The sequence below is a fragment of the Saccopteryx bilineata genome, chromosome 3, assembly GCF_036850765.1.
Source record: "Saccopteryx bilineata isolate mSacBil1 chromosome 3, mSacBil1_pri_phased_curated, whole genome shotgun sequence".
In the NCBI taxonomy this organism is placed as follows: domain Eukaryota; kingdom Metazoa; phylum Chordata; class Mammalia; order Chiroptera; family Emballonuridae; genus Saccopteryx; species Saccopteryx bilineata.
Window position 1 is genome coordinate 84118946 of NC_089492.1, and position 25027 is coordinate 84143972.

The window sequence follows — 25027 nt, forward strand, 5'->3', positions numbered from 1 at the left end:
GTTCTGACCTGTGGAGAATGTGGAGATCCCCAGGGCAGACTGCTGTGTACTGAGCCTGTCCCTCGGGCCACTGTGGGGCAAAATGCTTTATGCTCAGTCTAGCACTCAGGCCTTGGACACCCCTGGACTGTGCCTGAAGGAACCAAGTTTCCACAAGAGTCTAGGTTAGGACTCGCACCCTGGTCTGTGACTCTGTGCCTTTTCCATTGGGCCCTGAAGCATGGCTTTGTGAAAAGCATGTTATTCTTGGTCAACATATCATTATTCCTCAATGTAGTCACAAGTCATAGAGCAATAAGGAAGGCAATATCTTCTACTCCAGGCCTGAGTGCGTTCACATGACCAGTTAAGGAGACAACACACTGAGAAGGGTGAGCAGGTGTCTCGAGGTCACGCCCCTCAAGGAGGCGTAGCAAGGGGTTCATTCTCACATGTCATGGAACCCATTTCATTCAATATCTTTGCTGATGGGTTGAGCAAAGGAATTTAAAACATGCTTAACAAATCTGCAAGTAGCCCTGAATTAGGAAGCGTCGCTAATACCCTGAAAGGGAAGAATCTGATCCACAGTGACTTGGAACAGCTGGAAAACAGTAACAGATTTAGTAGAAACAGATCTGAGCCCAGGCTGGTTTCCTCATCTGTCAAGTAAGGAAACTCATTAGTCAATCCTTCCCCTGGGAAGTGGCAGGAGGGGGTTGAACTTCTACTTAGGTGGGCTGTGGGAGGGCAGGGGGCGGGGCTGACTCTGTTCTGCTCTTTACTCACAAATAACTTCAAGAATATTTAACCTCTTTGGGTGGGTCTTGCTTTTCTCACCTACGAAATGGGGATGATAATACCTACCTCGCAGAGATGTCACAATTAAATGAGGTAATATATGGGCAGTTGACATGTGATAGATACTTACTCAAGAACTAACCTCCTCCACTCCCATGGCACATCCTGACCAGGACTATTCACAAGAAGTGCATCGCTCCCTCCTCCCCGTCCTCCCTCGGCCCCCATGCACATCCCAGCCCATTACCCCGCATGTGCGGCCTTCCCTCACTGCCCTGGACACACCCCAGCATCTGGCTGGGGCTGCTGCACTGAGATACTCAGGAACACTGGGGCTCCATGATCTTTCCAAAATGCAAAGCTGATTCTGTCACTCCGCAGAGCTTAAGCTCCTGCTGCCCAGAGCCTGCAGGAATAAGCCAAGCTCCTTAGCCTGTGTGAAGGAAGGCCCTCCGGGATCTGCCCAGTAGCCTTGGACCCCTCTCTCTCACCTGTGTGCAAACAGACCACGCCAGCTGTGAAAGTGGGCTCTTCGCTCCCCAGTGCCTTGGCACAAATTCTTCCTTCTATTCCAACTACTTTCCTTCAGGTTGACCAGCAAACCCTTAATTTTCCAGCTTAGTTCCTTAATTCCCTTCCCCTGGACCTCATCCTCCCATCTCCACCTAGAATGAGTTCACAGGTCCTTCTCCTGTGCATCCACTGCCCACTACTGCACCTTCTGGCTACTATCCTGGCCAGTCCACCAGCTCCTTGAAGTCTGCCTAGAGACTGATGCACCCGACACAGGGAAGCCACCCCAAAACACCTGCTGTATGCTGTCACATAATAGGTGCTCAATAAATGGAGTCCATGCACACAGAGGCACACATACAGATCCACAAACCGTGTGTAAGGCTTCAGTGTTGCTCTGATCATTATGACTCCCAATCAGGAAACAGGATAACTAAAGTGTACTTTCTAGGCTTAAACATAATCATGTCATTTTACATTTATGTAACTTTACAGCCTTCACATTTGGTGGCCTGTTAGACTAGGAAGCTACCATCAGCCCCTCTCAACTTCTGAGGCTATGCTTTGACCTACATTTTACCTCAGCTCACTGGATGGATTATTTTAAGCCACATACAACTTCTCATTCTGATGAGCTGGGCTGTGATGATAATCTCTCGCGTTTGTACAGTACATGGTAATTAACAAGGCATTTTCATATACGTTATTTCATTTTTATTCTGACACCTTACAGAAAGCAAAGTTGGTATATTTTTTTCCATTAGACAGGCGGGAAATCTGAAGCTCAGAGAGGTTATCTAACCTGCAGCTATCGGAGAGCCAGGGAGTGAGGCCTTTAGAATCAAATTTTTAATCTTTTGATTCCCAGCCCATGGGTCACGTGCACGCACACACACAGTGAAACCATAAGCACGCAGGCAAACCGAGGTAAAGGTACACACTGGCATTCACACACATGTCCACACACAGCTGTCTCAGGGCCCTCACACCTAGACACAGCACCCCCACCCCCAAGGGAGACGCATCCCACTGGCTCTCCCCAGAGACAGTCAGCCAGACGTATGTGCTCCCTTCAGAACACACACCGGAAGCTGCTGACCCAGCATCCGTCGAACAGATGTCTCAAGTTGGTGTTTCAGTCGAGGGGATGAACTTGCCGGCTCTAGTCAGACACTTGCCCGGGCCCCGTGGGACAAGAAGCATGTACGGCCTGTGCCAGCTGGCTGGCTGGCCTCCTAGGGCCCGTCTGTGATTTTGGAATTCAGTGAAACGAATTGGCTTCTCCGGCAGGCAGAGCCCCTATTCAGGGCCACCGGAGTACCAGCTCTGCAGAGCCACGGGAGCCCGCATGGCACAGTGTGCACACGCATTCACGAAAGCACATGCGCATGTGCCTGGCCTGCCCAGGTCGAGCCCGCAGACAGGTGAATGGCGGGGTGTACAGCGGGAGGATGGGCAGGGAAGGACAGAGGCTGACGGTATGTGCGGCCACATTATATGCTTGGCACCAAGATCACTGTAGATGTTCAACTTCCACACAGCTCTCCCAGAGCTCATCAGCCCTTTATTTCAATTATTCAACAATATTCAACAAATACTCATTGACTGCCTGCCTAGTGGGTCTCATAATGATAACTGATGAAAGCCTTCTATCCCTCCCAAAATGTCAGGCTCCTGGAGGGCAACAACCCTGTCCTGTTGGCCCCTCTGGCCCCCATGGGTCCCCTGTCCCTGCACACAGCATGACTCCATAAACACTAAAGGCTGACCATGGTCATGACTGCGGTTTTCTCAGGACCTCCTCCACACCCTATGTGTCATGCTGGGGCCTCGCTGCCTTCTGGAAGGAGAACTCACTAAGCACACACTCAGCAGACTGCAGCCCCACGGCGCTCACCTCTGTGGTCCCAGGGCCACCGTGAGGACAGGACCATGGCTGTGCTCATTATTATGCACCTACTGTGTACTGGACAGAAAGATAAATAAATAGGGAACTCAATTTAGAGGGAAAGATGTAAACATATTAGTACCTGACACTGTGCTGAGGGTCAGAGAACATGCCCATTCCCTGCCAGCAGCCACCTCTGCAGACCCCCAGCCTGCCCCCTCACATTTATTCCCTTATCAGCCCACACCGTCTCTGCACAGCCCCCCACTCCCTCTCCACCCAACCAGGACCCTTGTTTCATGGAGGTAAAAAAATCTAGATAGAACTACTTCACAGCCATGTGATCTTTGCCAAGTTTCTTAACTTCTTTAAGCCTCAATTCCTCATCTGTAAAATGGGATAATGACAGCAGGAGCCTCCTGAGTTATTGTGAGGATCAAGTGAGTTGATTGCTGGGCAAAGGAAATTCCTTCCACACTGTGCAAATGTTGCGTAGGACGATCATAAGCAATATCGTTAATTGCTCTGTGGCTCTCCGCAGAGGCAGCTGCAGGGCATGACCAGGCCCTGTGCCCAGTCCAGGTGCCAGAAAGGAAGGGCATCCCCCCATTTCACAATCGTCTTGGGACACCCACTGCAGCTCACTTCCCTCCCTGTCCTCGTCCCCTCTGCAGAGCCGAGCTCAGCTTCCCCCTGCCCCTCCCTGGCCCATGGCACCCACTTCTTGGCAGGGATGGGCTCCATCTCCCGCCAGATCACTTAGGGCAGGAGGGCCTTGAGGACCCAGCCCCTCACCTGGGCCTCCAAAGATAGCTACATTCCTGGCCATCAGGAGTTAGGTCTCCTGCCACTGGCCCCAGTTTTGCTTCTGTGCAGTGGGTGAGGGGAGAAGGGACCTTGGGCCTGCCTGTGCCTGTGGACCCAGAAATAACCTTCTTCCCGTGTGCTGGGTTCTTTGCAGACTTTAAACCTGCACCATTCACTCTCTCATCTGCATTTTCTGTCTCCTTCTTCAAAGGCATGGCAACCCTTGGGCAGACCTATACTAATAATGTGCACACAGACAGATAGGCAGGCAGGCTGACAGATAGGTATCCAAAATAAATTATAAGACTAAGTTATTCGTGGTAGGTCCCTGCTTTAAGCACCCACATAGCATCTCATGTAAGCCACTCATACCCCTGCTCAGAAATCACACAGTGGGGTCATACAGTGGGGTCGCACAGCGGAGTCCAGTTTCAAACACAGGTCTGGCCTGACCAGGCGGTGGTGCAGTGGATAGAGCATCGGACTGGGATGCAGAAGACCGAGGTCGAGACCCCGAGGTCGCCAGCTTGAGCGCAGGCTCATCTGGTTTGAGCAAAGCTCACCAGCTTGGACCCAAGGTCGCTGGCTCGAGCAAGGGGTTACTCGGTCTGCTGAAGGCCCACGGTCAAGGCACATATGAGAAAGCAATCAATGAACAACTAAGGTGTCGCAATGAAAAACTGATGATTGATGCTTTTCATCTCTCTCCGTTCCTATCTGTCTGTCCCCATCTATCCCTCTCTCTGACTCTCTCTCTGTAAAAAAAAAATTAATTAAATAAATAAATAAAATAAAACAACGTTGGTCTCTCTTCATGGCAAGTTTAAAAAAACAAAAAACAAAAAAAACAACAACACAGGTCTGTGTCCAAAGTCCAACTGCCCCTCACTCAAGACCACACTGACTGCAAGGTCAGCTAAACCTGACATGTAAGAATATCCCACTTCGGAAATTCTGGAGAACCTGAAGCCTACACTGTAGGTCCTGATCAGCTCGGGGGTGGGCATTGTTGACATCACACGTCTGCTCTATGTGCCCAGGCATCTAAGCGACTCCTCTGAGTGACAAGGGGATGTGCCATTATTATTAGCCTTATTCCTGAAGAGATGACAGTGAAGCTGCCTTTTCTGTAACTGTTTAAATGTACTAAGAAGGATGTATTTAAACGACCCCTGTAGTGACTGTTATAACAAAGATCCTACCCTAGGGGAGGTGTGTGGGCATCTGAGTATGATAGATACAGAGCATGCCCAGGGGCTCGCAGGAAAAACGGAGAGTAGAGCTAGGGGAAACCCCACCCAAAGATGCCCTGAGCCTGCATACCAGGGCACAGGAAGCAGTCAGTGCCCGAGGGAAATCAGTACACGCCAGGCCTTTGGGTTGGACTTAGGTGAGGAGGGAAGCGCCCTGCCCACAGCACTGGCCCTGCAGGAGTGCACACGTGCACACGCACAAACACACACCTGCACACTTGCTGTGCCCCTCAGCACAGCTACTTACGCCCCCTCACTGCTGCAGTTTCTGCCACCCAGCAGGCAAGCATTCTCCTATCCTCATTCCTTCTCTTGTTCCTCCAGGAAGGTTAATTCAGTGTGTACAACAGATTTGTGAGTCCTACTATGTACTAGGTACCTGGAAAGGTACTTCAGTCTGAAGAAAGAAAGAGAGGGAGCATGCGAGGAGGATAAGCAATGTATGCAGAAAGATGAAGGAAGGAAGGAAGAAAGGAAGGGACGGAGGAAGGAAGGGAGGGTGGGGAGGGGAGGGGAGGGAGGGAGGGAGGGGAGGGGAGGGGAAGGGAGGGAGGGAGGGAGGGAGGGAGGCAGGCAGGCAGGGAGGGAGAGCGGGAGGGAGGGAAGACCGGTAAGAAGCAATGAGTGCTCAGTACTATCTTTTTTTTCAGTAGTATCTTAATCAAAGAATATGCATCTGGTGTGTGTGTGTGTGTGTGTGTGTGTGCACGTGCACGCGCATGAGCACATACACATGATCCCACAGTCACACATACTAGCCTGTGTATGTGAGTTGCTGCTGGGGATAAAATAACCCTACATCCACCGCAGGGCAAGAGCACTGATACACAGAGAAAAGCATTCTCTGACCACTCTGACTTTCAGTCTAAGTGAACCTACTTGAACCCGCAGCAGAAGAAATGTGGGCGGGGCTGTGAAGCATCGCAGCCTGGAGGCGGGAGGCACCATCTACTCTATCCCCCTTCACGAAGAAGGGGGCCTGAAGAGCACAGACGCCAACAGCACAGGCTGCCTGGGTTCCCATCGCAGCACCACCATTTACTAGCTGTGTGACCTTGGGCAAGTAACCTAACCTCTCTGAGCATCAGTTTAGCCTTTAATAAGATTAAATGATGAAAATCATAGAGCCAACTTCATAGAGCAATTGTAAGAATGAAACAAGAATGCAAGTACAGAGCTTAAAAGAGCACCTGGCAGCCTGACCAGGCGGTGGCGCAGTGGATAGAGTGTCGGACTGGGATGCGGAAGTACCCAGGTTCGAGACTCCGAGGTCGCGCGCGGGCTCATCTGGCTTGAGCAAAGAGCTCGCCAGCTTGGACCCAAGGTCGCTGGCTCCAGCAAGGGGTTACTCGGTCTGCTGAAGGCCCACGGGCAAGGCACATGTGAGAAAGCAATCAATGAACAACTAAGAAGTCGCAGTGCGCAACGAGAAACTGATGATTGATGCTTCTCATCTCTCTCTGTTCCTGTCTGTCTGTCCCTGTCTATCTCTGCCTCTGTAAAAAAAAAAAGAGCACCTGGCAGATAATCAACACTGAATGCATCTTAGCTGATACGTTTCTGAGGCCAAAAGTAATTGGGAAGCAGCAAGATTAAGGCCCAGCCAGGGGCCTGGACTCCTGGCCAGTCACTGATTCAATAACTGGGTATCTGAGGAGGTCCCTCCAGCCCCAAGGCTTGGAATGCTCTTGTTCCCTTTCCTGTTTCCTATGCCTCCGTCTCCCCCTCCACACAGGGCCTGCACCCTACAGCCATCATTCCCTCTAAGCCAGAACCAAGACACTGGTCTCCTTGCGGCTCACCTTTGCCCATCCCCTAAAGGCAGCTCCTCCTTCCTCTGCTGTGGTCCTCATTTATCCAGCTGACTGGCCCTGGCTAGAGCACAGGAGATCAGACCCCCAGAGCTTGCCTCCTCCCAGCTTTCCCAAAAAAAACCCCATGTGGCTGGGGACAGCAGGGTAAAGGGCTGCTGGGCAGGTGATGGGGGTTACCACATCCATAGACCTCTCTGTCCACAGCCAGCCACAGCAGGCCACCTCAGGTCCCCACCTGCAGCTCTGCACACCGCCTGCCTGACTCTGGGTTCTGGGACTGCTCTCCTGTCAAGGAGTCCCACTCACTCTCACTGTCTTTTCTATGCTATCTGCAAATATCTCCTGAGCAACCCCTCTGTGCTCCTCAGGCCCTGCGGCCCTGCCCTCCTGGGGCAGCAGTAGGGCTGGGTGTTATCCACATCAGTACTTCTCAAACTCCCTAGGGGGCTGATTACAACATAGGCTGCTGGGCCCCATCCCCAGAGCTTCTGATTCAGCAGGCCTGGGCTGGGGCCCGGGGTTCTGCATTTCTAACCTTTCCAGGTGCTGCTGGTAATGCTGGTTTAGGGATCACATTTTGAAAATGATTATATAAGCTTCAAGTGTACAATATTATAATTCCACACCTGTATGCATTACAAAGTGATCATCCCCAAAAGTCTAGTTACTACACATCCCCACACAACCGGCCTCCTTCCCCCAACCTCTTCACCCTCTGGTAACCACCGATCTGTTTTCTGATTTTGTTTTGTTTGTTCTTTTTCTTTCTTTTTTAAGATTCCACATATACCTGTAAGTGACATCATACGGTTCTGTCTTTCCCTTTCTGGCTTATTTCACTTTGTCTTATACCCTCATGCACCCCTATGTTCATGGCAGCATTATATACAAGAAACTACCTGTATCCATCTACGGGTGAATAGGAATCACATTCTGAGAACCACTGGTCCACAACAAACTGCAATTCAAGGCCAATTGAGCAAGGGCTTTTTTTTTTTTTTTTGTATTTTTCTGAAGTGAGAAGCAGGGAGGCAGAGAAACAGACTCCCACATGCGCCTGACTGGGATCCACCCGGCATTCCCACCAGGGGGAGATGCTCTGCCCATCTGGGTTGTTGCTTTGTTGCAACCAGAGCCATTCTAGTGCCTAAGGTGGAGGCCACAGAGCCATCCTCAGTGCCCAGGGCCAGCTTTGCTCCAATGGAGCCTTGACTGCAGGAGGGGAAGAGAGAGAGAGAAAGGAAGGAGAGGGGGAGGGGTGGAGAAGCAGATGGGTGCTTCTCTTGTGTGCCATGGCCAGGAATCGAACCCAGGACATCCACACACCAGGCCAATGCTCTACCACTGGAGCAAGGACTTTGATCAGAGAAAAGGAGAGAAAATTAGGCAAAGGGCACAGCAGCCAGAGAAAACAGTAGTATAAACAAAGTCCTGGCAGCTCCAGGAAGCAGAGGAGTGAAAGGTGCATGGAGGCGTGGCCTGGAGGGCTACTGGAAGGGCACGTGGGGCAGGTGGCCACACCCCTTCTCTCTGGCTCCCAAGTAGCTGCTTTGTGCCAGGTACCCCTGGCAACTCTGCCAGGTTCCTTGGGCTCCAGCCCAAGCCCATCCTCCCCCTCTGCAGCAACAATGCACCCCTGCCCCAGGCCTGGCTTTCACAGGCTGCTGTGGGCAGTTGTCTGTGTCCCTCCCCACCCTCCCCAGGCGACTCCTTGGAGCTTCGGGAACCAGCCCAGAGGTGCCAGGGAGGTGTGCCAGGTGAGCCAGCACGTGTGCTGTGGGCGTGCCCTAGTCCCCATCTACCCGCTTGCGTTGTCTGCACCAGGATCTGGGGCTGGTTATGTATTTGTTGCCACTGGAGCCAGGGCAGTTACTATGGGTAGATAATAATAGCAATCGTAATCCCTCATAATTGGACCAGACTCTGCTGTCTGCAGGGCACTTCCAAGCCCATGACCTCATCTGACTTTCACAGCCACCCTGTAGAACAGGCACAGCTAGAGTTACCACCCCCACTCCACAGGTGAGCCAAAGCAAGCCCAGATGGCCTGCAGTCACATTTCTAGTAAGTGGCAAATTCAGGGCTGGGACCTGGGACTTCTGACTCTTCATCCAGTGTTCTTTCTCTACTCGCAACTGTCAGAACAGAGCACCTCATCTGCTGCTCTCCATGGGAGGGGCCCAAGGCAGCACAGTCCAGTACCAGGAGGAGTTTGACCCGGCTGTCCCACCCTTTCCCACCTGTGGGCAACAGTTGACCACCAATTGCAAGTACAGGAGGTCCTTGGGTTACGACACAGTTCCATTCCTACGACAGTGATGTAACGCAAATTTTGTTGTAAGTAGAAACACACCCTAGCCTAAGTCACTTATCTATCCTAACATAGTTGTAAAATGATCATCTATAAAAACACAACTAAGCCACAGAAAAAGGAAAAGGACTTAAATGTACTGTACTGTAGTAACAGAAAAAAAAGACAAAAAATGAGTGTAATAAAAAGTATGCTAATGGTGTAAACCGAAACACATCTCAATTGTTTTGTTTTATAGGAGTGAGCGTTGTAAACTCGAAATTTTATATGTCAAGACTGTCATAACCTGAGGACCCCCTGTACATGAACACAAAAGTTGTCTCCACACCAGTCAGGACATCGAACCAGGGGAAGAGGGTCAGGGTCACCTAATCCAACAGAAGAGCAAAGCCAGGCTCAAGGAGGACAGGGAATTATCCATGCCACAGCTGCCACTCGAGAGCACAGGTAGCCAGATGGCCCCAACTCCACGGCGGCAGGTCTGGGTCTGCTGCTGCCTGAGTCCTGGCCAGGAGTAGCCCAGCAGACCGTGGGATAACCTGGACTACCTGTTCTTTTTCTGTGGGGTCAAAAAGGTGACAATGACCTATAGCCCAGGAGCCCTGCTTGGTGGGCCGCACCACGCATTTCCTCTCCGGCTTGGCGGGTATGTGCACCTCCATGGCACTCTGTAGGTTTCCAGGTCAAAAAGGAAGGCATCTGGGCTTCGTGCTTGTGTGTATGTGTCCATCCATACCAGGACCCACACAGACGGAGCTCTGCAGGGGACCAGGCTCCCATCTGGACCCACCACTAAGTAGATCAGCTCAGCTTCCACATCTGCAAACTAGGGCCATCTGTCCTTGCCCCACTTGTTACAAGGGTTGTCCCTAAAGAACCAAATAGATGAAAACCACCCGGAAAACAGAAATAGGTTCTAAAAATGAACAAGCCCAGGAAGAAGATGAGCAGGGAGCAGGTCTCAAAGCTGTCCCGGACGGAGCTGACGCTCCAGAGTGCTGGGGCCCCACACCTGGTACCAGGTATCCACCCTGACTCCAGAGAAACAAACTGTGCCCCATGAACACACCCTGCTGCTCCCTGATACCACCAAGAGCCACTACTCCTCAACCCTGCTCAGGGAAAGAAGCGCAGGCAGAGGGAACTGTGAGGACCAGGGCATGACAGATAGGACATCCCAGGAAGGCCTGTGGCTGGCACAGCTTCCCCAGAAGGATGGGGCCAGGGTTTACTACTCACTGATGGGAGGTCTTTTTCTGTGAGTGGACACAGATCAGTGAGGTCTGCAGGCAGCCTGCCAGGACCCTGCAGGGACTCCCACCAGTTTGCTGTTAGCCCCTCTATCTGATTTAGGCCTATCCTAGAGTTGGCCGAAGAGGAAAGAGGTAACCCTTCATGGAGTTCTGAAAACAAGGAAGTCACTAGCTCCATGGGCAAAGGTGACACTTGCTCTGAGCCTGGGGTGGGGGTAGGGGATAGGAAGTCATCATCTCCATGATAACTGATGTCACCCTGAGCACACAGCATGCCGCTGCCCTGTGCCTGACTGTCTGTGCAGGAGGGGAAGCGCTCACGCGGCTTCACCTCTACCAGCCTCCTTGAACTTGTGTTTGGCCTTCCAGAAGGTAGTGAACACCCTGGGGAAACAGAGGCAGCTAAAACAGGTAAAGTGACTCACCTGAGTAAACAGCTAGTAAAAGGGCAATCCCAAAAGGGACCCAGATCTGGGGACTCTGCAAGGCAGACTAACAACTGCACAGACCTAGGGTCCGGACCTCTGCTCAAACACCACAGAGGGTAGAGGGGAGCCTGGGTCCCATAGCCTGACTACCTGCTCAGATTCCCACTCAACCCCCAGGATCTGACCTCTTCGAGCCTGCTTCCTCATCGCCAAAACAGGGCTACCGGTCCTCTCTAAGCCCGGTGTGAAGGCTGAGTGGCATGGTCCAGCGCTCAGCACATCTGAACTGTCCTGACTTGGGGACATGCTCTCCCCCCACCTGGGATCTGGCTAGAAGGTCCCCAACAGAGCCAGCTCCTCACCTTGCGGTCCTCCTCCCGCTCCAGAGTGGAGCTGCTGGTGTCCCCGGGGCCACTGGAGGGCATTGCGGGCAGCTGGGCAGTGGGAGGCAGGCTGGGGCTGCGCAGGGCTGGGGGGCGGCTTGGCTTTGGGGGAGGAATTATCGTAGTCTTTGCAAGCGCGAGTTAAGACTTAGACATAGATCCGGGTGCTGAGTGGAAAAGTCCAGTGAAACTCTGCCTCAGTCTGCCTGTGGGTGTGGGCTTCCGATGACTCCACCTGTTGGGGGAGAGAAGAGGGGTCAGCAGGGCAGGGCACCCCCAACCCAGGCCCTGCCTGACCCCCACCTGTCCACAAGGCCAGGCCCTCGGCCCCGGGCCCTGCTGGCCTTCGAGGTCTGTTCCTCTGACACCACTTCCCAGCTCACCGGCAGCTCCAGCCAGCCCAGCCCTCCAGAGGGTGGGGGAAACGGAGGCACAGCACTGCCCGGCTTCCTTCAGGGCCACCTGCCTCTGAGGCGGCAGCAGGCTCCTGGGCGACCACGCTGCTCTGGCACAGTGGGAGCCACTTCTGGTGCTTACAGCTGCCTCCTGCCTCTTTCCTCCTCTTCATTCACGTCTGTTCATTCCTTTGAGAGCTTCCCACACCCCTCCCACCCCAGCCACCCCCTGGGAAATCCCAGAGGTCCCCGGCCCAGCTACATTTTCTTTCTAATCTGTGCCCCGCTCACGCCACCCCCACACAACTCCCACCCCACGTGGAGGAAGTGAGCGGCAGTCACAGGATGTAGTGAAATGAATGTCACCTCATTAGGACCAGCACTTGGGCCCAGAGGAAGCTAAGGTTGAACTTGGGTTGTGAACAGTTTCAATGCCTAGGTTTGTAGTGCTGGGCACCCTGGTGGGGAGAGGCCAAGGCCACGCAGTGGTGGGGTGCGAGGTCCCTCTCTCCACCACCTCATTCGCCTTGGGAAACTGTTGGGCTTAAAGGGGGCCTCTGAATCCACACAGCTGAATTTTAGGGGATTTTCACCCTCCCTGTCTCAGGTATGGGCCTCAAGCCAGTGAAATAACAAAGCCGCAGGCCTCAGCTGGGGGTTGGGTGCTGCTGGGGCTTCAACCCTCTTCTGGAAACAGAGTTCTCCTGCTCCCCACCCACCCCAAGGAGATGTGGGCCAAACCCCTGCCTCCAGAGCGCCAGCCAGGGCCAGGGAGGGGATTGGCAGGAGAAGGAAAGTGGGAGGCAGGCTGGATCTGGGCCCACCCACACCCTTCCCCTTTCAGTTCCTGTTCTGTTTCCCTGGCTCCCCTCCCTCCAGGGCTTCTCTTCCCATCCCCCTCCAGCCAGGCTCCCTGGAAAACCAGGAAGTGGAGGAAGCACAGGCTTGGGTCTTCCAGGGACACAGTCCCTTCCCCGGGGAAGGGCACTGGGCTGGGAGGTGGGCACCCCAGTTCTGGCTTTGCCCAGGGTGTCGAGGAGGAAGCTGGGGGGAGCCTCCTAAGGACTAGGACAGGAGGGGCCCTATTAGTGAAAACTCAGGCCACAGGTGCTCCATGCCCCACAGGTGAACCCTAAGGGAATCAGAAGTGTAACGCACATGTCTAAGCTTAGCACAGTGAATGTCTGCTGCTCCAATACAAGAGGGAGTAGATGGCGACAGTGAGATTAGCTCCACGTGTCCAACACTGTGCTAAGCACATGACAGGCATTCCTCCTTGTTTGCAGTTGAATGTAGGGTTGAAAAGCTTAGGACTTGTCCATGTTCGGTGTCAAAGCACAGGCTGGAATCTAGACCTTTGATGCTACTCTGAGGGGGTTTCTCTGAAGCTCTATCCCCCAACTTACACCACCCCATAGGAACAACTCCAGAAAGCCCACTGGAGAACAGGGCCAACCCAGAACTCCACGAGGCTTCCATCCATCATAAGCCAGCACGTCCCCTCAAACCCTCAAACCCGCTCTGTTCGTTAGCACAAACATCCCCAATCACCCCCACATCAAAACCTTCAAAAGGATGTGGAAGCTAAGAGAGGCAGAGCCGGGTGAGAAAGAACATTGAACCTGGAGTCAGCAGACGGGGGTTCTAGTCCTGACTCGGGTTTCTCTGGCCCTGTTTCCTCATCCATAAAATTGAAGAGCCGGCCTGGATGACCCACAGGATGCCTTCTCCCTCAGCCCTGCCAAGCTGCCGGAGGCCCCATGGGCAAAATGGCCCCAAGAACCCCAGAATGGAATCCAAGGAGACCCAGGCACAAAGTAAGAGGCAAATAATTCTGCCCTGAGGCCTAGAAACATCCAAGGGCTTCTGTGAGAAAACACTTTCGGTGAACCTCTGGCCGCAGCGAGAGGAGGAAGGAAGCAGGAGGGAAAAGCAGAATCACACGCAAGGCGCTGACCCGACGAAGGCAGACACCCCGGAAAGGGAAGGAAATGCTCTTTCCTCCTCCCCTTCCTCCCGACACCCCCTCATGTCTGAGCTGCACACACCGTCCTCACAGCAAACGCAGCTGACATGGCCGATCTTTAGGTTCCTCTGTGTTCCTCAGTGAAACTGACCTATCCCACATCATTACCCAGTATCATCTAATACCATCCAGAATATGGCTGGGAAGGCCGCTCTGCACAACCCCGGGGGGCCCACTGTGGTGGCCCAGGTCCAGGCCTAGACACAGTGCTTCCCGCCTGGCCTTAGAAGCTTCCTTTTTTCTCTTGAGTATCCCTGCCAAGGGGAGTGACCTGCTCCTGATCCCACAGTCCCAACCCAGCAGCATGTGTCCACCATGACAGTTCTTTGCCAAGTGTGTGCCTGCCACTCCTGTCACTCAGGCCTCCTCCACGCCCACGCCAAAGCTGCACCTCAGAAAGTGCCACCAAAGAAAAATCCTTACCAAAACCCTAGAGCAGGGGTCCCCAAACTATAGCTCGCGGGCCGCATGGAGGCCATTTATCCGGCCCCTGCTGCACTTCCGGAAGGGGCACCTCTTTCATTGGTGGTCAATGAAAGGAGCATAGTTCTCATTGAAATATTGGTCAGTTTGTTAATTTAAATTTACTTGTTCTTTATTTTAAATATTGTATTTGTTTCCGTTTTGTTTTGTTTTTACTTTAAAATAAGATATGTGTTCCCTGACCAGGAGGTGGCGCAGTGGATAGAGCGTCGGACTGGGATGCGGAAAGACCCAGGTTCGAGACTCCGAGGTTGCCAGTTTGAGCGCAGACTCATCTGGTTTGAGCAAAAGCTCACCCGCATGGACCCAAGGTCGCTGGCTCGAGCAACAGGTCACTCGGTCTGCTGAAGGCCCACGGTCAAGGCACATATGAGAAAGCAATCAATGAACAACTAAGGTGTCGCAACGAAAAACTGATGATTGATGCTTCTCATCTCTCTCCGTTCCTGTCTGTCTGACCCTAGCTATCCCTCTCTCTGACTCTGTTTCTGTAAAACAAATAAATTATAAAATAAGGCCTGACCTGTGGTGGCGCAGTGGATAAAGCGTTGACCTGGAAATGCTGAGGTCGCCGGTTCAAAACCCTGGGTTTGTACGGTCAAGGCACATATGGGAGTTGAAGCTTCCTGCTCCTCCCCCCCTTCTGTCTGTCTGTCTCTCTCTCTCCTCTAAAATGAATAAATAAATAAATAATAATAAAAATAAAATAAAATATGTGCAGTGTGCATAGGGATTTGTTCATAGCTTTTTTTATAGTCCGGCCCTCCAATGGACTGAGGGACAGTGAACAGGGCCCCTGTGTAAAAAGTTTGGGGAGCATGAAAGGCAGCTTTTATCCTTCCTTATACTTCTAATATCCATAGTGGCCATGAATGATGTTTATAACAACAGCTTTAAAAAAAATTTTTTTTTGTATTTTTCTGAAGCTGGAAACGGGGAGGCAGTCAGACAGACTCCTGCATGCGCCTGACCGGGATCCACCCGGCATGCCCACCAGGGGGTGATGCTCTGCCCATCTGGGGCGTTGCTCTGCCGCAATCAGAGCCATTCTAGCACCTGAGGCAGAGGCCACAGAGCCATCCTCAGCGCCCGGGCCAACTCTGCTCCAATGGAGCCTTGGCTGTGGGAGGGGAAGAGAGAGACAGAGAGGAAGGAGAGAGGGAGGGGTGGAGAAGCAGATGGGCGCTTCTCCTGTGTGCCCTGGCCGGGAATCGAACCTGGGACTCCTGCACGCCAGGCTGACGCTCTACCACTGAGCCAACGGTCCAGAGCCTACTGGAAAGATTTTTAAAGTGCAATGTGAAGTCACAGATTGGGGTGAAAAAAGAGGAGACACCACCAACAAAATTTTGGAGTCTGGGAAGCAGATCTGTGATGACCAAATTTCAGAGAGCACACAAAAACAGATGTACCACACAAGTCCTTAAAAGACACTTGACATGGCCTGACCTGTGGTGGTGCAGTGGATAGAGCACTGACCTGCAATGCTGAGGTCAGCAGTTCAAGCCCTGAGCTTGCCCAGTAAAGGTATATGTGAGAAGCAACTACAAGCTGGAGCTGTCTCTCTCTCTAAAATTAATAAATAAAATATTTAAAAAAAAAGACACTTGACATGATAGCACCAAGTGCCTCCAGGACAATCGGTAAAAAAGAAATGTGTGTGAAAATCCAGGGGATGGAATAAAAGAAGTAAACCCCCTAAATAAGTGGTTTTCAACCTTTTTACACTTGGGGACTGGTGGAAATAGGAGAGTTATTTCAGGGACCACTAAGGCAGAAATCACCCTGAGCATTAGCGAATTCAACTAAGATCATTGAGTCTATAATCTTCATACAACATCAGGGTGATTAAGCGGACCAGCACAAAATTCCTGGCGGACTTGTCCATGGACTGGAGGTTGAAAAACACAGTCCTAGGTCCACTTCCCCCAGGAGTCCGATGGGTTATTCCCCAGAGAGCACATAACAGAGGGTCTTTGCACAAAGAGTCGACTAGCCAGTTGAGAACAAAGGTAATATACCAAAACCAAGGAGATGAAGGTTATTATAAACGTGATGTGGCCCTGGCTGGTTGGCTCAGTGGTAGAGCATCGGCCTGGCGTGCAGGAGTCCCGGGTTCGATTCCTGGCCAGGGCACACAGGAGAGGCGCCCATTTGCTTCTCCACCTCTCCCCCTTTCCTTCCTCTCTGTCTCTCTCTTCCCCTCCCGCAGCCGAGGCTCCATTGGAGCAAAGATGGCCCAGGCGCTGGGGATGGCTCTGTGGCCTCTGCCTCAGGCGCTAGAATGGCTCTGGACGCAACAGAGCGACGCCCCAGAGGGGCAAAGCATCGCCCCCTGGTGGGCATGCCGGGTGGATCCCGGTCAGGCGAATGCAGGAGTCTGTCTGACTGCCTCCCCGTTTCCAGCTTCGGAAAAATGAAAAAAAAAAAAAAGAATAAACGTGATGTTGTATCCTACTGGCTTCTATCTCACTGGGCTCCTAGAATACTGGCAGCCAAACCCTTATCTTCTTTTCAATCCAAGAGGAAAGGCCTAAGGATACAGATACTGACCCCAGAACCCAAATGGGTGTCCGATTGGCTTGTTGAGTCAACCAGTGGATCTGTAAGCCAACAAGCCCCACATTATGCTCAGACCTTCCAATCAGCTTTTTGGTTTCCTGTTTTAATCTTGAGAGGACAACCAAGGACCACCAGACAGGCATCTAAGGGAAGCATCTAACTTGGAAGACAGATCCAGAACAAATAAACCAAAATTGAAACAAAACCAAATACAACCTGGAGGAAACAGTTTAGGCACAGAGACGATAAAACATGCATGAAAAAAGAATGCAATGCTATTAAAAGAGGACATAAAATAATTCCTAGAAATAAATATTGTGCTAGTAGAAATATAAAACTCAACAGAAGGGGTATAGTAAAAAGAAAAACAGAAAATAGGAGAGGCTGGAAAAGAGAATTAGAAAATTGGTCCAAAAAAAAAAAGAAAAAGAAAATTGGTCCAGAAGTTTTCACATCTGAAAAATAGGAGATACAAAGGGAAAAAAAGAGGGGATAAAATTACCAATGAACTAACTTGAGAGAATTTCCCAGATTGGAAAGACAGGAGTTGCCTGATTGAAGAGGCTCGCTGAAAGTCCCACACAACGGATGAAAACAGACCCACAGCAAGGCACATCTCTGTGAAATTTCAGAACACTGGGACACAGGGAAAAGACTACATGTTTCTAGAAAGGGAGAAAAAAGTGACATACAGTATAAAGGTTCAGGAATCAGAATGGCTTTGGATTGTTCAACACTATTATATTGCTGACAAAAATTAGAGGATATTTCAAAATGAATATGAAGCAATTAAAAAAAAGAAACATTTGATTTTTTTTTAAAACAAGGACATCAGAAAAGCAAACGACAAGTCAAAGAAAGTTTTTGATTATGCAAATAAGATGCAAAACCAACTGTTGTTGGTGAAAATGCACTATACAAAAGACTGAAAGTACTGGAGTATCTGCACGTTCCCTGATCCTCTAATTTTTGTGAGCAGTGTATTAAAAACAAGAAGACAAAGGACCAATACCCTTGAAATTCTTAAAATAATTCTCTAATTAGAACTCTTTCCCCAACCTAATTATCATTTAAGTTTGAGAGTAGAATAAAGATATTTTCAGACACTCCTTTCTCAGGAAGCATGGGAAGATGTCCTCTAAGACGCTGGAGACAAGGGAAGAGATTCAGGTGAAAAGAGGCCAGAAGTAGCCATAGAAGGTGTAAGTATAGAAGATCTAAGCAGTACAGCCTCATGGCTCGGGCATGTCCATCGCTGTGCCCTCTCCCATTCAACTATGTTTTAACCTGACAAAACCACAGGTGTCACTCACCGTCTGTACCCTGCTATCAGAACTCAGAAACTGAATGGATTTGCATATTGACTGGTAGCTGCCCTGTATGATATGCTCCAAATGGGGGAGTAAATCAAGCAAGAGGAAGACATGAGGTCTGGAAAACAGGAACTTCAAGCAGAAGGAAGGCAAAGGGAAGAAGGCTAAGGGAGACACAGAACAGCAACTACACATGCCACACGTGCAGAGAACAAGAGAGTAGATAACAAAAAATGGAATGTTAACATACAACATTCCACATGACTGCTCATGTGGACTACCATACTGACTTTTATTATAAAGTGTAGCTGTGGCCCTGGCCGGTTGGCTCAGTGGTAGAGCATCGGCCTGGCGTGCAGAAGTCCCGGGTTCAATTCCCGGCCAGGGCACACAGGAGAAGCGCCCATCTGCTTCTCCACCTCTCCCCCTCTCCTTCCTCTCTGTCTCTTTCTTCCCCTCCCGCAGCTGAGGCTCCACTGGAGCAAAGATGGCCCGGGCGCTGGGGATGGCTCCTCGGCCTCTGCCCCAGGCACTAGAGTGGCTCTGGTCGCAACAGAGCGACCCCCCAGAGGGGCAGAGCGTCGCCCCCTGGTGGGCGTGCCCGGTGGATCCTGGTCCGGCACATGCGGGAGTCTGTCTGACTGTCTCTCCCCGTTTCCGGCTTCAGAAAAATACAGAAAAAAAAAAGTGTAGCTATAATAAAAAATGGAATTGAAACATATAATACTCAACATGACCGCCCTTGTGGAAAACCACACTACTAGTAAGAGGTGTAGCACAAATTAGCAAAAGGTACAAAGAAAATAAGGCAGATGTAAACACAAGGTAATTATTAACTTCCAGGAAAACAAAAAGAAAGTTAACTATTGTAGTTAATTCAGGCTCAGGTGTTGTATTAGTTGATTTAACAAATACATGTATATATATAAATGTATGTACGTACGTATGTACATATGTATGTATGTGGGTGATACTACATAGTACATTAACTTCCTATTTGCTGTTGTTACAAGTTAGCACAAAAGTATGGCTTATAAACATCAAAAATTTGTTTTCTTGAAGTTCTGGAAGTCAGAAGTACAAAATAGTTCTCATCGCCAGGCTAAAATCAAGCTGTTGGCAGGGCTGTATCTTTTCTGGGGTCTCTGGTGAAAATCCATTTCCTTGACTTTTTTGGTTTCTAGGGGCTGCTCACATTCCTTGGCTCATGGCCGCCTTCCATCCTCAAAGCCAGCAAGAGCCAGTCTTTCCCCTGCTGCATTACTCTGATCCTGCTCCCCTCACATCTCTTTCTCTGACTCTCCTGCCCCTGCCTTTTCCTTCGAAGGACCCTTGTAATTACATTGGGACCGCCCAACTAATCCAGGATAATCTCCCATTTCAAGATCTTTAATTTAATCACATCTGCAAGGTCCCTTTGGCTGTGTAAGGTTAATAGGTATATCCACAGGTTCAGAGGAATAGGATGTGGCTGTCTTTGGGAGGCTATTCTCCTACCTACTACATACATACCTAGACATTAATATATGCATAAAATATTTTTGAAAGAACATTGCTACATTATTAATAGTATGCCTACCAGAACTATTTGGGAGGATGGCTGGAGAGCAGAAAGGTCGGCCACGTAAGAGAACTAAATTCTTACTACATAGGAAGTCAATGAAAAATGTCTAAAATGGAAGAGTCAAAAAATACATACATTTCTCAGAAATGGAAGTCTAGAGTTGCTAGAAGAAAGAGCTAAAAGTGCTTGCCTCTGAGAAGAGGGCGAACGAAGTAGGAGTAGGAAAGAACTGCATTTGGTGAAGAGGTGTTAGTACGGTGTGACTTCTAAATTATGTGCATGTACTACTGAGAGGAAATTAAAACAGTAACTTTTAAAAAGAGAGGATGGGGATGGGAATGAGGGCTTGCAACCAACTGTAACCAGTGTTTGGGCGAGGCCTCCATCCTCCCCACCACCTCTGTCGTTCTATGAAACCATCACATCCCACAGAAGAACCATTATGAGCTCCTCACGCCCACATAGAGTTCCGTCACCAGCTATAAAAGTGGTACCTCCCTCCACGTCCCTTCATAACCCCCCCTCACAAAATATTTAATTCTTGCAATACTTCATTTCCACCCAGTCCAGCCCATGCACAGCATGGTGTACCTCCCTCACATCCCTCCCAAACTGCACTTGCGCCTGCCATTGCTGCCTACATCCCTAACCACCACCCTGGCTCACTCATGAGCCCATCTCAGACCAAAGGCCCACAATTCAACCATCTCCTGGAGCCCCTGTCATGTCAGCTCCCACCCTCACCACTACACTGTCCCTGGTGCCATTCCCGCCTTCCTCACCAACCCTAACCCCATCAGCACCCCTTGAGCTGACCACCCCAAGTCACACCTCCAAGCATACTCCAGCCAGCAACAGATTGTCACCCCACAGTCTGTCCTCAGCAAGGATCTGCAGAAAATGATCTTCCAGGAACAAAACCATAATTGCCCACGAACTTGAATTCTTGCTCCATCAAAAACAGTCCTGATGTTATCAGCCTAAAAGCCCCTTCCATTCCAGTTCAAGTCCACGGGCTGAATTCCTGTAGCAGGTCCTCCTTCCTCCATCTGAAGTCAACTTTTCTCACAGTGGACTTGGCTCATTTAAGCCTCTCTAGTTACCTTCCCCAACTTCCCTGGGGGAGGGGGAGGGTGTTGGTTGTTTGTGTCGATCCCACTCCTCCCCTTAGACAGAGCGGGCACGTGACCAGGCAGGGCCAATCGGAGGCCTCCCAGGAAGGTTTTGGTGCAATGGAAAAATGCTAATAGGTGGGATGTGAGTCAGGAGCTGCGGGCTGCCGGGGAAAGCTCGCCCCAGAACAAAGGGATGAAGACCGAGGGATGGAACACTCAAATCATTGTCTGGGCCCCTGGATCTAGCTGTACCTGGAGGCAGGGCATCTGTCAGCCTCTCATAACGTGAGTGAGTCTGTGCCTTGCGGCTGACAGTCCTGACTCATATGCTAATCTCAACCTCCTGAAGTCCTCCCTGGGAGGCCCACTTTGCTGGTTCAAGTCCTGGCTGCTGTGCGATGATAACTTATCATCTGTGTGACCTGAGGCAAAACTGTGCTTCGGTTTTCTCAGCTGTAAAATGGGGAAAATAACAGTAGCCACTTCACAGGGCTGTTGTGACAATTAAAACAAAATGCATTAAAAATGCTTACAAGGGCGTTATAACACACCAAAAATACTCCATAAATTTTAAGTTAGTAGTTCCTGGCTAATCCAGCCCACAGCTTTCTCTCCGTCCTTGAGACCCCTGCAGTGCTGTGGGCGCACACCACACAGCTTACACCGGAGCTGTGCTCGCCACGCCCCTTCCACCGTGTTCGCCACGCCCCTCCCACCGCCAGGTCTTGCGCACGGAGCTTTACAACTTCAACGTCTAGTTCATCATCACATCTCACCCCAACCCTCTGAAGTGGGTACTGTTTTTATCCCGTTTCCAGATGAGAAAAATGATACATAGAAAGGTTGACAAAGCCGCCTAAGGTCATCCAGTTAGTAAGCGGTACAGCCAGATACAAAGCCAGGTGTGCCCCACCCTGAAGCCCATTTTTCCGTGCTGTCGTGATCTCTCACAATTAGCCTGTGACTGTCACAGCCATATTAACTTTGGGCACGGATTGGTCAGAAAACAAAATTTCTGGGTAGTCTGCTTTTCCTAGTGAGGTCTGTCTGCTGGGAAATGGGGGGGGGGCAGGGGGGGTGCTAGACACACAAGTTTCTAATCAGTGCCCTGCCCAAGGTGGTAATCATTCATTTATTCATCCAACTACTTACTGAGCACCTACCAAGTGCCAGGTATTGTGCTAAAGGACATGCATGGTCCTATTCCACCTATTTATTCTCAGAACAATCCTATGAAGTTTATAAAGTAGGTTCTATTGTTATTTCATAGGAGAAACTGGGACTTAAAGAAAGAGGTTTATTACCTCTCCAAGGTAGCCCAGCTCAAAAGTCCCAGTGCAGGATGACAAATCCAGGTCTTCTAACTCTGGAGTCTTTACACACTTTGCAGCACTCAGTCGGGAGTTAGGATACTAAGCACAGACCCCAGATCATCTATCTGTGCCCTTGAGGTGACCTCAGCTCTCAGACAACAGCCTCAAGGCTGAATTTCCTATCTGAGCTTGGGAGGAGGTACAAATGAGCCCAGTGGGTGACAGAGGCAGAAGAGTGTCTTGGGCCCCAGTGTTCTCTCAGGATGCTAATAAGCTCCAGGCCTGGTAAGCTGGGGGCCAGCAGAAAGCTGAGGGGAGGCAGCAGGGTCTCCTAGACAGAGAGGTCTATCTGCCATAGCCTCTCTTGGTCACAAGACCAAGGCTGGAGAAAGGGGAGGAAGAGGTCCCAGTGTCACTTCCCGATTGCTCATTCTCTCAGCACGAGTGAGATGTACGTCATCAGACCGTCAATCTAACTTTCAGAACGAGCCCTCCCACCCAAACCACCTGCTGCCCATTGAACACCAATAGCCACTGCTGACAGGTCAACAATCCTGCCATCCTGATCCCCACTTCAAAGTCCATCTGTCTGGCTCTGGAGTTACAGCAAGATGACTGTGGCTCTCCCACCACCCTCAAGGCCAGGGCACAGACAGCATGAATATTTATGGTCATACCAAACCTGCTGCCATGTTGGTGGCTCATACTAAGCATTACCAAGACACAGCCCCAAAAGCGAAGAGGGAGAATAAAAGGTTTATACTCAAAATAGACACTGGTAAGAAGCTGAAATGAACCAATACAGCTTTCCATAAAGGAGCACGCGTTTCTGAGAGTGGTGAGTCAGGAGAAGCCCTGTGGTGTGCTGTGGCAGTCGGACAGGCTTCCCATGCCCTGGAGTCAGTGACACAGGGTGGCCAGGCTGAAAGTCCATGTAAGAATCAGCCATGTGGACCCTGATGGGGCCCGCTGTCAGGGGCAGCCTAAAGCGTGGGTCTGAGCCTGTCCTCCCCTGAGATGGCCCACGGTCTACGCCTGTGTTCCTCTGCCCTTCCAGCATTCTCTAAAGAATGGTCCACACCCGCCAGCTGCAGAGCCTCTTTACTTGGCCTCCCCATGACCCCGGCTTCTGGTCCTCACTTCCCCACCCCATCCCACATCTCTGAACCCTCTAGGGACACTGAATGTTGTAATCCCCAAAGGGGACACTACAGTGGTTCTGCTGGAAGATAACTCATCCACCTGGCTTTTCTGGACTTCTTACGCCACTGAGCTGACAGACAAAAAAGTTACTCCACTGGCTGGAGTACTTGATCCTAGTTCCCAAGGAGAAATTGGGTTGCTGGTACCCACTAGAGGCAAGGAAGGCTGCCTAGAAACCAGGGGATTTTCTCAGGCCCCTCTTAGAACTTCCATAACCCAAAGTAAGGGTTAGTGGAAAACTACAGAAGCCAATAAAAGTGTGTGTGTGTGTGTGTGTGTGTGTGTGTGTGACAACCGAGGATTCAGATCCTTCAAGAATGAAGGTCTGGGTCACCCCACCAGGTGAAAGCCTGAACTGCTGAGGTCCTGGCTGAGCACAGAGGAAATGCGGGCTGGGTAGTCGGGGGAGGAAGCCAGATTCCAAGTGTGGCCTTGTGAACAAAAATAGAAATGAAAACTGTAGTAGTTTTCCGTATTTTCTGTTTACTTGATAGATATGTGTGTTTATTTGTATGTAGTAACTGTTTTTATTTTCTTCCTTCTTCCTATTATTTTATATGCAAGTTATTGGAAGTTAACTCTATAATTGAGTCTTTAGGTAACAGAATATTCAGTGTGACTGTGACTGAATTTGAGAAGTTATTCATGTAGACAATGAATGATATAACGATTGGTGAGACTCTTTTTTTTTTTTTTTCTTTTTTGACAGACAGAGAGAGGGATAGATAGGGACAGACAGACAGGAACGGAGAGAGATGAGAAGCATCAATTTTTCATTGTGGAACGTTAGTTGTTCATTGATTGCTTTCTCATATGTGCCTTGACCATGCGGTTACAGCTGACTGAGTGACCCGTTGCTCAAGCCAGCGACCTTGGGTCCAAGCTGGTGAGCTTTGCTCAAACCAGATAAACCAGCTCAAGTTGGCGACCTCGGGGTCTTGAACCTGGGTCCTCCGCATCCCAGTCCAATGCTCTATCCACTGTGCCCCTGCCTGGTCAGGCCTCAATTCTTCATTTGGGGAAAAGTAAGTTAAAATATCTTTCAGTGAGAAAGATAGCTGTGTCTTAACAGGTGGAAATACAGCTATTTTGTTGTTACAGGAGAAGTCAAATGTGTGTAAAAGAGTGCACATGGAAGTTGTGTAGCCAAAGCAGGAGACTATGCCAGTTAATTTATTCACCCTTCATTGCCTGCTCTGTAAAAACTGAGATAGTCCCTTTACAGATTTCTCTTTTGCCAGCTGGCACATGAAACTGGTAGTAGAGGACACTAGCCAGACGTCGAAGGATGTCTCTTTTTACTACTAGATCCAGTGTGTTCTCTTGGAGAGGTCCTTTGCTGTACACAACCTGTCCAGGCGCCAGACCCTGCTTCCCCATTGCCCAGTTCTGTCCTGAGGTAGCTCCCCAGCCCCCAGTCCCCAGCCCTTGTGGCATGCAATGTCCCAGATCCCAGCGCCTGCAGTGGGGGTGCTCCCCTGGCCCCCAGCCCCTGTGGCATGCTACGTCCCAGAGCCCAGCGCCTGCAGTGGGGGTGCTCCCCTGGCCCCCAGCCCCTGTGGCATGCTACGTCCCAGAGCCCAGCGCCTGCAGTGGGGGTGCTCCCTCGGCCCCCGGCCCCTG

General features: G+C 50.6%; 1 protein-coding gene across 10 annotated transcripts in view; it reads right to left on the bottom strand.

Annotated features, from left to right (window-relative positions):
• Nucleotides 1-25027, bottom strand: part of DNMT3A (DNA methyltransferase 3 alpha) — a 138406-nt gene that overhangs the window by 73402 nt on the left and 39977 nt on the right. For 8 of the 10 annotated variants that reach the window (XM_066266605.1, XM_066266596.1, XM_066266599.1 and 5 more), the window contains exon 2: nucleotides 11410-11665. In XM_066266605.1, the coding sequence (XP_066122702.1) occupies nucleotides 11410-11472 (63 nt within the window). In that variant the 5' untranslated portion in view covers nucleotides 11473-11665. Of the gene's footprint in view, nucleotides 1-11409; nucleotides 11666-11813; nucleotides 11981-20604; nucleotides 20828-25027 lie in introns of those variants that run through there. The other 2 variants (XM_066266601.1, XM_066266603.1) reach the window with 2 other exon arrangements.